This window comes from Trachypithecus francoisi, unplaced genomic scaffold, assembly GCF_009764315.1.
Source record: "Trachypithecus francoisi isolate TF-2019V2 unplaced genomic scaffold, Tfra_2.0 Lachesis_group1, whole genome shotgun sequence".
NCBI classification, from domain to species: Eukaryota; Metazoa; Chordata; class Mammalia; order Primates; family Cercopithecidae; genus Trachypithecus; species Trachypithecus francoisi.
Genome location: NW_022681454.1, coordinates 5,832,828 through 5,843,922, shown reverse-complemented (window position 1 = coordinate 5,843,922; position 11,095 = coordinate 5,832,828). Strand labels below are relative to the sequence as shown.

Genomic DNA, 11,095 nt, shown 5'->3' with positions numbered 1-11,095 from the left:
GCAGCTGCACTGGGCGAGTGTGGCTCTCCCCTTCCGTGCAGAAGCGTGTGCATGTGTACGTGAGTGCACGCACGCACGCACGCACATGTCAAGCTGACAGCTTCAGGGCTGGAGCAGAGAATGGGAAGGCTAAGCCATGCTTGCCTCAGTGGCAAGGATCTCCACGAGAGGACACAAAATTGTTATCAGAAAGTAGGAAAATAAACATTAGGGCTTTAATCCTCTTAAATAAAATGTTTAAATTAAACATTAACATTTAAAGTATACCAAACGTGCAGTCCTATTTTGAGAAAGTCCACTTTGCCAGGGAATACACCTTGAGGTCGTTAGTAACTAGTTGAATATGATTTAAATACGTCTGCATTTAGATGAACAGAACAGGGTAAAAGGACCCTTTGCCAAGCCAAGCTCAATTCCTGGCCAGATAATGGTGCTGAGAATTGTCAGTGCCCACGCCTATTTCTCAGTGGTCAGTTTCAGCCGCTGTTGACTGATGACAAACGAACTCACTGTGTTCTTCACAAAGATCATTTTTTTTTATGGAAAATGTTTCAACTCTTGCCTTTCCTTCAGCGAATGAACTGTGATGGGCTAAATATGCCAGTCACTCATGCGCCGCAGTGAGCTGCAGGGACACACGGTGCAGACTGGTGCGTCCAGGTAGCCAAACAGAATTCCCCAAGACCTTTTATTTGTTTAAAATACTTTGGTGTCAGCAGAGTCTGAGCAGACACATTACTCAGGATGCTCAGGAGACCTGGCAGAGCCCCGCTGAGCTCTTCTAAGTATGTGAAACTATTCAACGCGTGGCACTAAAAGGGAACAGACTCCCGAATTACAGTTCATTAACGCAGTTATGCAACCCGCTTCATTTTCTGTTTAGCCACTGGTTACTTAAGGTTTCCAACAAGGTTTGGGAAAAGGTCACATGTACTCAAAGATGAGAAACAATGAACCAGCCTTAAGAGTTACAGCAAGTGAGTTTAAAAACACCCACCCCATCAACAGCAGCTAAGCTTCCTTCACCACCCCCACCAGGGCGGGTCTCAGAGTGCGCCCATGCAGCTTGTACCCCACTTTGCTAACTAGGGCCACTGTGCCCGGCTCCTTCCCCTCAACGGGCGTGTGGAACAAGGCCTCATGTTCATAAGGGTCGAACTTGGCTCCGACAGGGTTCAACTTGAGCAAGCCATGCTTTGTGAACACCTTCTGGATCTGGACTTCAGTCATGACCAGCCCCTCGTAGAGGTTCTTCAGGTGAGGGTTATCGTCTTTAATTTCTTCTTTAGGAACACACTGTGTTGCCTTCTCCAGAACGTCTGCCACCTCCAACAAGTCCTTGCAGAAGGCTTGAATGCCTGGATGAAGTTAAAGAAGATCATTTGCACTCCATACCAACTGCACAGCGCAATTCCAACCTGAGCACTGCTGACCTGATGTGGAGGCTATTTAATAACTTGTCAAATCAGTTGCCTCAGAATTCCAATAGCTCAGTAACTTCAACAACACAAAATCCTCAAAAGCTATTTGTGGGATGAGACCCAGAATTTACTAAATTGAGAATTTACTAAAATGTGAAGAAAGGAGTGCAGTAGAGGGGAAAATACCCTTGAGACATCCAAGCCCAGATGTCAAGTAAGCAGTAAGATATAGAGGACTGGAACTCAAAAGATCCGAGTTTGAAGCCGAGACTTGTGTGTGGATGCCATTAAGCCCATAAGAGTGTGTAAGTCACCCAGGGAGCACAGCAAGGGGAGAGAACCTAGGCCTGGTACTGAGTCCCAACAGCTCAGACATTTACAGGTCAGAAAGGGTAAGAACCAACAAAGCACATTACCACAAAGAGAGGCAGAATACCAAGAAACAGGCCACAGCATCCAGGAAAAAAGTCTTTCAAGGAGCGCTTCAATCTCTGTGAATGCGGCACAGACTCTGGTTCTTAGTTTCCACATAGCCTCTCACCCTGTCTGACCCGGGGCAAGCCATTTACCCTCCATTGAGGCTTAGGTTCCGCATCTCTAATACCCACTGTCAGTCACCCAGAGACCCACAGCCAGCACTCAAACACCAGCCTGTGGAGTTGGGAGCCTGGGTTATGTACCAGCTTTGCGCTGTGTGGCAGGTGACTAAACCGCAATGATCTCAACTATAAAAATGGGAAGAAGAGTGACAAAAACATCCAAAGGTGGCAATGCATATAGCACGCTGGGAGTTCTGAAGTGATGCCAGTGTTACTGCCGGAGGGCTAAGGGGATGGGCATCAGAAGCTGACCTGCTGCAGGTTCCCACCGAGGTCTCTGTGTGGGGCAGGACACACCTATTTACAATTTTTCATGCTAGTCTCAGCTACTTATTTCTGCTCCTCCAGACACCTTTGCTGTTGGGCCATCATAAAAAAAAATGCAGGGGAAATAACTGCTAGACCCCCGCCCCTCAGGCTTGCTCTCTGACACTTCCATGTGCATGGCCTTCCCCTTCCCCACCCCATTATCTTCTTTTCAGAATCAACACCATGTTATGTTGAACGTACCATATAATTTTGCCTCCTCCACCAATTTCTGGCTCCTCTGCCGCAAGTTCTCAGTATCTGCCAAAGCTCGTTTATATTTTTCCTAAAATAAAAAAAAAAAGGGAAATTTATATATATATTTACATATATATGTATTTTAATTTTTTTTTTTTTTTTTTGAGCCGGAGTCTTGCTCTGTCGCCCAGGTTGGAGTGCGGTGGTGCGATCTTGGCTCACTGCAAGCTCCGCTTCCCAGGTTCATGCCATTCTCCTGCCTCAGCCTCCCAAGTAGTTGGGACTACAGGTGCCCGCCACCATGCCCGACTAATTTTTTGTATTTTTAGTAGAGATGCGGTTTCACCGTGTTAGCCAGGATGGTCTTCATCTCCTGACCTTTTGATCTGCCCGCCTCAGCCTCCCAAAGTGCTGGGATTACAGGTGTGAGCCACCGCGCCCGGCTGGGCGATTTATATTAATATGGAACAAAGTCATAGGAAAGCGAGCTCGATCGGAAAATGGCTGTGTAACTAACTTCTAGTCAAACAGAAGTAATGTCACTGCCTTTGAAATATGACTAAGGAGGGTGGCTTAACGAAAGCTTAATCAAAGCTGCACTCATGATCTTTTGCTATGTTCAGTGTTACCCAGAGGTGGCTCAGTTCAAACACTCCTTGTGTCATCATCATCTGAGTTCTAGTATATTCCTCATGTCTCACCACCTTTCTGTAAGCTCACTCATCTAAGCTTTTCTCTCTCTTTTTTTTTTGAGACAGAATATTGCGCTATTGCCCAGGCTGGAGTGAAGTGGTGTAATCTCGGCTCACTGCAGCCTCAACCTCCTGGGCTCAAGCAAGTCTCCCACCTCAGCCACCTGGGTTGCTGGGACTACAGGAGTGCACTACCACGCCCAGCTAATTTTTATTTTTTTTAGAGATGGAGTCTCACTATGTTGCCCAGGCTGGTCTTGAACACCTGGGCTCAAGCAATCCTCTTGCCTCAACCTTCCAAAGTGCTATCAGAGGGGTAAGCCACTGCGCCCAGCTAGCTTTTCTCTTTTTAACATTTACTAAATTGCTCTGTGGGGGCCTCTACACTGCATCCATTTTCAGTCTTCAGGTAATCACTATGCAGTGGCAAGGAGTAAGAGCTCCAAGTCCAGATGGTCCTGGTTCAAGCCCTGGCTCCACACCTGGCAGCCAGGATTAACATATGTAACGGGTTTGGAATGGTGCCAGCACTCAGGGTTTGTCATCATTCTCAAATCCTTAAAGAACTTGATTTGTGCCACCCATGTGTTTTCACATGGAGTAATAATTCATGTTCCTAGTTCACAAACCTCCTACCTGCCTGTGAGAGCAGGACATAAAACCATACTCCAGCTCCCAACTCCTGTACTTGAAATTTTCCTCTCCTAAGTCCCAACCTAAACAACCATACTGAGCATTCCTCATTTGTAAAAATGATTTTAAGTTTTAATTCAATGACAAATAACAGCATGTAAAGACCATTCTCTTGCCAGAACCACAGCCACATAGGATTTGGGTTCCAGTCTTTGCTTTGGCAGTAACTTGCCACCTGGGCCCACTGCAGGCCGTGGACAACGGCTTAACTCTGGCTTTAGTCTGTCACCAATGAAGCCTGGAACCTTTATGTGGCCCAGGAGAGAAACAGTTCAGCCGAGCCCACTCCCACAGGAGCCTGACAGTCCTTACCACAGTCTCCTTCAGCTGTTCCTCTAACTTAACCTTCTCTTCCAGGAGGGTCTTCTCTGTAGCAGGAGGATCTGCTTTCTGTTCCCTCTGACCCATGTCCTCTTCCAGGTTCTGGCCACTGTTCTTTTGTTTCGTGGCTGTGCACAACAAGCGGGGAGACGGCCTACAGGGAAGTCCACGCGTGACAAACGAAGACTTCGTGTTTATTAAAGTCAGATGTAGGATTTTAGAAACTTAAAATAGCTTCAAACTCTTTACTATTACTTTGGGAGAAAACATTTCTCTTAGATCTAATAAAGGCACACTGTACTTGACATATAGAAGCTATACTAGTAAACAGTAAATATAAAAGCTATAAGTCATATACAGTGTGCCTTTATTAGATCTAAGATAAACATATATATATATATTTTAAAGACAGGGTTTCTCTCTCTCTCTCTCTCTCTCTCTCTCTCTCTATATATATATTTTTTTTTTTTTTGAGAGAGTCTTGCTCTGTCATCCAGACTGCAACCTCCGTCTCCTGGGTTCAAGGGATACTCCCACCTCAACCGCTTGAGTAGCTGGGACTACAGTTGCTCGTCACCACACCCAGCTAATTTTTTGTATTTTTAGTAGAGATGGGGTTTCACTATGTTGGCCAGGCTGGTCTTGTACTCCTGACCTTAAGTGATCTGTCCCCCTTGTCCTCCCAAAGTGCTAGGATTACAGGTGTGAGCCCCCACGCCTGGCCTCTCATGTAGTTTTAGAGACAGGGTCTCGCTGTCACCCACGCTAGAGTATGGTGGTACAATCATAACTCACTGTAAACCCGAACTCCTGGGCTCAAGTGATCCTCCCCCCTCAGTCTCCCAGAGTGCTGGGATTACAGGCGTGAGCCACTGTGCCTGTCTTTTTTATTTTTATAAGATCTTCTGTAGTACATGCCTAAACTTACAGGTCAATGTGCCAAGTTACAGTACTTGGTACACAACAGTACTAACCTCCTTCTCTTTCCATTCTAAGGTGACTGAGACAGTCTGCCCAGACCTAACCACCTACTTATGGAATAGCTACTACTAGAGTGAGGCCGGCCTATTGCTGATCCTGATAACAAAGATAGACCCAGCAGAGATCTTGCAAAAAAAAAAAAGAAAAAAGGTATCTAAACACAAAGAACTGTAATTTGGGATTTAAAAGTGATTAAAACAGGCTCGGTGGCTCACGCCTGTAATCCCAGCACTTTGGGAGGCCAAAGCAGGTGGATCACCTGAGGTCAGGAGTTCAAGACCAGCCTGACCAACATGGAGAAACCCCGTCTCTACTAAAAATACAAAATTAGCCGGGCGTGGTGGTGCATGCCTGTAATCCCAGCTACTTGGGAGGCTGAGGTAGGAGAATTGCTTGAACCCGGGAGGCGGAGGTTGCGGTAAGCCGAGATCTCGCCACTGCACTCCAGCCTGGGCAACAAGAGGAAAATTCCATCTAAGAGTTACACAAGGCCGGGCGCGGTGGCTCAAGCCTGTAATCCCAGCACTTTGGGAGGCCAAGATGGGCGGATCACGAGGTCAGGAGATCGAGACCATCCTGGCTAACACGGTGAAACCTCGTCTCTACTAAAAATACAAAAAACTAGCCGGGCGAGGTGGCGGGCGCCTGTAGTCCCAGCTACTTCGGAGACTGAGGCAGGAGAATGGCATAAACCCGGGAGGCGGAGCTTGCAGTGAGCTGAGATCCGGCCACTGCACTCCAGCCCGGGCGACAGAGCAAGACTCCGTCTCAAAAAAAAAAAAAAAAAAAAAAAAAGAGTTACACAAAAGGGATCAGAGGTGGAATGACGGGATAGATGCAGCTTCAAGAAGAGTAAACTGCTTGAACAAAGGCATGAAGACAGGAAAGCATGGGGTATGTATGGTGAACTAGACCAAGTGATAAGCCCAGGTCACAAAGCCATTAACGAATGAGAAAATAAAGTCTTAAAACCTAGATTTCTTGACCAGGACCAGAGAACTTTTTTTTTTTTTTTTTTTGAGATGGAGTCTGGCTCTGTTGCCCAGGCTGGAGTGCAGTGGCGCCATCTTGGCTCACTGCAAGCTCTGCCTCCCAGGTTCACGCCATTCTCCTGCCTCAGCCTCCGGAGTAGCTGGGATTATAGGCGCCCGCCACCATACCTGGCTAATTTTGTGTGTGTATTTTTAGTAGAGACGGGGTTTCATCCTGTTAGCCAGGATGGTCTCGATCTCCTCCCCTCGTGATCTGCCCGCCTCAACCCCACATTCACAAGCCCGAGACCCCTCTCACCCCAGTACTGGGAGTAGCTGGGACTACAGGCGTCCACCAACACGCCTGGCTAATTTTGTTATTTTTTTTTGGTAGAGATGGGGTTTCACCATGTTAGCTAGGATGGTCGACGATCTCCTGACCTCGTGATCTGCCTGCCTCGGCCTCCCAAAGTGCTGGGATTACAGGTGTGAGCCACCGCACCCGGCCAGAACCTCTTTTTAAATTAGGCCAGTCCAATCTGAGAATAAGCTACATTCAATTTCCTTCCCAGATTAAAACTGCTTCAACGAATAGGAAGGCTGCCAGCACACAGAACTTACAGTCAAGGTTGTTTATTGCAGCACTGCGGAGCCACAAGTTGTAAACAATATTTGCCAGTGAGGAAATGGTTGAATAAACTTGCTAACACAATCTGGAATATTATGCAGCTCCTAAAAATGGGTTAAACTGCCATTTATTGGATACACTTTGGGTGTTCTGTTAAGAAATGCAACTTACAGAAAAATACACAAAACAGGATCCTATTTTTGTAAAGACAAACTAGAAATCCTGTGTACTTATTATTATCTGTGGAAAGAAGTGGAGTGGACCCATCCATTACAGTTTTGCCATGGGGGTGGAGAGCGATGACCATTTTATATTTTTACTCTTGTGAATTTAAAAAACTAAGAATTTAAATAAAACCTGAGTGTACTGTTGTGAAGCCCACCTCCCTCTCCAGCTGTTCTGCCTGGGGGTGTGACAGCCACCAGCCTTTCTGCAGGTCAACTCTGCACTGACCCCTTTCCAAAGCACAGCCACCACGAAGTGTGGCCAGGAATGCAACAGGACCCACACCCAGGGCCATCTCGTTCTGCAGAGGGAAACTGAGTCTCAGAAAGCCTAGTAACTCCTCTGAGAGCTATGACTACCAGTCAGCTCTCCTCCCTTTCCCTAGTTGAGCATCCTTCCACAAAACTACCATTCTAAAGACAGAAATGATGCTGACTCGGTGGTCGCTTTCCTGGCAATTAATTCCAATACAAAACCAACAACTACTTTACCAAATTCTTTTTACTCAAGTATTCCACGTGGGTCGCTGCTCTTGGCTCCTATGTTTTTAAGATATAATTTATTAAGCTCGCACTTACCCCTTACTCACCTCGACTGAAAGTGATCTTCACCTCACCTACCTGCTCTCTTTCAGGGAAAAACCGCATCTCACTGCCCAGCTTTTGGCCAATTTTGGCCCTCAGTGGCTTCTCTAATCAATAACTTGGTTCTAGGCAGCTCCTCCAGCAAGTACCTGCCATACTAACTTCTGAGGTAGAACTTGTAAAAAGCAGAAGCAGCAGGTTTGAAAAAAAAAAGGGCACTGACTCTCGTGGCCCTCAGGCCCGAAATGTGCGCTTGTCTCAACAAACTCTTCGTTCAACAGAGGCACAGGCTCGACTGCTCTTTTGACCTCAAACGCTGGAGAAGGTGGAGTGAAGGAATTCGAGGCCGAGTGGAAAAAGCCCGTGAACGGGCAACACGCACCTTGCGACACGAAGTTTCCCGATCACCGCTGTGGCCCCGCACAGAAATGAGTAACAACAGCTCCTGCCTCGGGCACACCCAGCCGGGCTCGGCCTCGCTAAGCGACCTTGGACAAGTCTCGGGCTTCTTTGGTCGCTTTTTCAACCGCACAAGTTGCGGCTGCCTCTGCGCCCCTGAGCGCCGAGGTCGTGAACGCGCGCGAGGCGTCGCCGCTGGCCCTGGACCACACGCGCACGTGGACCACCGTACCTTCCGAGCCAGACGCCTCCGCGCTGCGGTACTCTCCTGACACGGCGCCTGCCCACTCCACCCTTCCCGCCCAGGCGGCCATGCTCGGCCTCTCCAGAGCCCCGAACGGACAGCCTGGCCGCAGAGCAGGCCCCAGCGGGGCGATCCGCGTCCCGCGGCGGGGAACCGCGAGCCCGGAGATGCCCAGCTCCGGGGCCGGGGAGGAGGCCCCGGGGCCAGGGAAGGTCCCCATCGGAGCGGGAGGTCGCGCTCCCACCTCAGCTTAGGGAGGCCAAGTGCCCCTTACCTGAGAGACAACGCCAAAGCCGGAAGACTGCGCCGCGCCAGCCTCACGCACTGAGCCGCCATGACTGCCACTGCCTGCCGCCGTCGCCGCGCACGCACCAAGCGTGCGTGCAGGCAGCTAGACCCACTTTTCCGCCCTACTACTTCGCCTCAGCCAATCCGTAACCGCTTTTCCTGTTATGGACAGGCAATAGTCACCAATAATTGTGGGTCACGGAAGAGCATTTCCACCCCCCCGGTGGGCGGGGCCTGAGGCTTACCGGCGGCCCCGAAGAGGTGAAAGGTGAAGTGAGCATTGGGAGGAGCCTCCAGTAGGCGTGGCGATGCCGGGAGGAGCCAATGAGGAGGCAGCGTGAGGGGGTGGGCCCAGAGCCGGGGTTGGGGCGTGCGCATTGAGAGCCGGGAGAGACTTCGGAGCCGGTTGTTGGGTAGGAGCCCAGTGCCAGTTTCCCGTTTCCCGGCGTTCACCCGCCACTGCGCTGACACTCCGGGCCTCCCTTTGCTCTGGGAACGAGCGTGGGGAGCATTGTTCACCCTCACACCCTGGCTCCAGATCGGCGCGGAGCACTCCATGTTTGCTAAATGAAAATGAAGCCTCGGCGCGAGCGCCATCCAAACGGCGGCGCAGGTGTTTGAGAAATAACCGCGGAGGCAACCGCTTGGGAAGGTGCCCCCACCCCGACACTGCTTTTCCGGGCGCCGGAGGCGGAGAGGAGAAGGCACTAGGGTCTCCGTCTCAACCAGTGAGTTCTGGTGAAACGGGAAACAAAACCCAGGAAGCAAATGGGACAAAATGTTGGCGGTTTTGATGCTGGATGATGGGCATATGGGCGTGTGTTTTGTACCTTTCTGTTATCTTCAGTTTTCTCAAAACACGAAAAACAGACTAAGAACAGCGTATAGAAAACATTGGGGCACAACTAAAGCTCATAAATGCACACGTCTTCATAACCTGACCGAGGTCCGTGCTGCTGTAGCGCATACCCCCAAGAGCAGAGGTACTGGAAGAGCAGGGGCGGCGTGTTCTTATGGTCCCGGTGCCGGCCCCCAAGCGGGATTCCCGTGGGAGATAGGGACTGGCTCCCGCTTCAGCACAGCGTAGCCTGGAGTGCAGTTCTGACTGCCAAGATCTGAGGACTGGAGCCCGTGCCCTCCCTAGGATCCCAGACTTAAGAGTCCTTGCCCTCCCCGGGATCCCAGGGCTCGATCCTGTGCCCTTCCCGGGATCCCAGAGAGGGGAGCCCATGCTTTCCCCAGGATCCCAGACTTAGAGCCCGTGCCCTACCCAGGATCCCAGGGCGCGAGTTGGTGGCTTCTCAAGTGGAGTGTTGCCTGCTTGTTACATTAGTGAAAGTAGGACCATTTGAGTAAAGGACCAAACCTTTATTCTTTTGCTTTTCTCCCATTGAAACCATTCAACCCATGCTGATGAACACCTACTGTTTGCCAGTTAATATGCCCCTTGCAGAAAGACGCAAAAAACTAAACCCCAAATGTGGGATGTTGTACAGGACAAATGACTGTGTCAATTAATACCAGTAATTAAGATAATAGTATAATGATGATGATAATATAGTTAATTAGAGCCTGGAGGAAAAAAAAGAAAGTGGAACTGAGCTACTAGAGAATAAACGAGCTTAAAAGATGCCATTGAATTGAATGTGTGGAACTTACTTGGATCATGACACAACAAACCAGCTTAAACGAGGCATTTGAGAGATAGGTGGGGGAAATTGGAATATAAACCGGGTATTAGATGAAAACTGGGCGTTATCGATACTTTTGGTAGGGAGCAGTACGGCTGGTGGGTAAAATGTCCTAACCTTCAGAGATGCAAATGGAAGTATTTACAGTAAATTGCCTCTATGTCTGGTATTCACTTTGTAAATTCTCCATGAAAAAAAATTCAAGGACAGGTGAAACACAAGTGGCAACTGTTAGTAATGGTTGAAGCTGGGTGATGAATGCCACAGGAGTTATGACGATTTTCTTTTGCATGTGTTTGTAGTTTTCGGCGATATAATTTATTTTATATATATATATTTTGAGACAGAGTCTCATTCTGTTGCCCAGGCTAGAGTGCAGTGGCGCGATCTCGGCTCTCTGCAAACTCTGCCTCCCGGTTCAAGTGATTCTCATGCCTCAGCCTCCCTAATAGCTGGCGCTACAGGTGTATGCCACCACGCTTGGCTAATTTTTGGTCTTTTTAGTAGAGACGGGGTTTCACCATGTTGCCCAGAGTGGTCTCGAACTCCTGAGTTCAAGCACTCCGGCGTCGTCAGCCTCCCAAAGTGCTAGGATTACAGGTATGAGCCACCACGGCCAGCCTTTCTGCAATAAAATTTAAAACAGTGTCTCGGCCGGGCCCGGTGGCTCACTCCTGTCATCCTGGCACTTTGGGAGGCCGAGGCAGGTGGATCATCAGAGGTCAGGAATTTGAGACCAGCCTGGCCAACATGGTGAAACCCCATTTCTACTAAAAAACAAAACAAAACAAATAGCTGGGCATGGTGGCAGGCACCTGTAATTCCAGCTACTGGGGAGGCTGAGGCAGGAGAAT

The 11,095-nt window shown here is 49.1% G+C and overlaps 1 protein-coding gene across 1 annotated transcript; it reads right to left on the bottom strand.

Moving 5' to 3' along the window:
* Window positions 1-193: 193 nt before the first annotated feature.
* GRPEL1 (GrpE like 1, mitochondrial) lies at window positions 194-8,769 on the bottom strand. The gene is made up of 4 exons (XM_033213664.1): window positions 8,537-8,769; window positions 4,222-4,384; window positions 2,531-2,612; window positions 194-1,358 (listed from the first exon to the last, which is right to left on the bottom strand). The coding sequence occupies exons 1-4, from the start codon at window positions 8,596-8,598 to the stop codon at window positions 1,012-1,014; spliced, it is 654 nt and encodes a 217-aa protein (XP_033069555.1). The 5' UTR covers window positions 8,599-8,769; the 3' UTR covers window positions 194-1,011.
* Window positions 8,770-11,095: the final 2,326 nt, after the last annotated feature.

Bases quoted from the DNA above. Each gene is read 5' to 3' on its own strand.
- GRPEL1 (XM_033213664.1), bottom strand. From the start codon at position 8,598: ATGGCGGCTCAGTGCGTGAGGCTGGCGCGGCGCAGTCTTCCGGCTTTG. The intron at 2,613-4,221 runs GTAAGGACTGTC...TTTTTATTTTAG, and splicing joins AACAGCTGAAGGAGACTGTG to GAAAAATATAAACGAGCTTT. The intron at 1,359-2,530 runs GTACGTTCAACA...AACTTCATCCAG, and splicing joins GGAGGAGGCAAAATTATATG to GCATTCAAGCCTTCTGCAAG.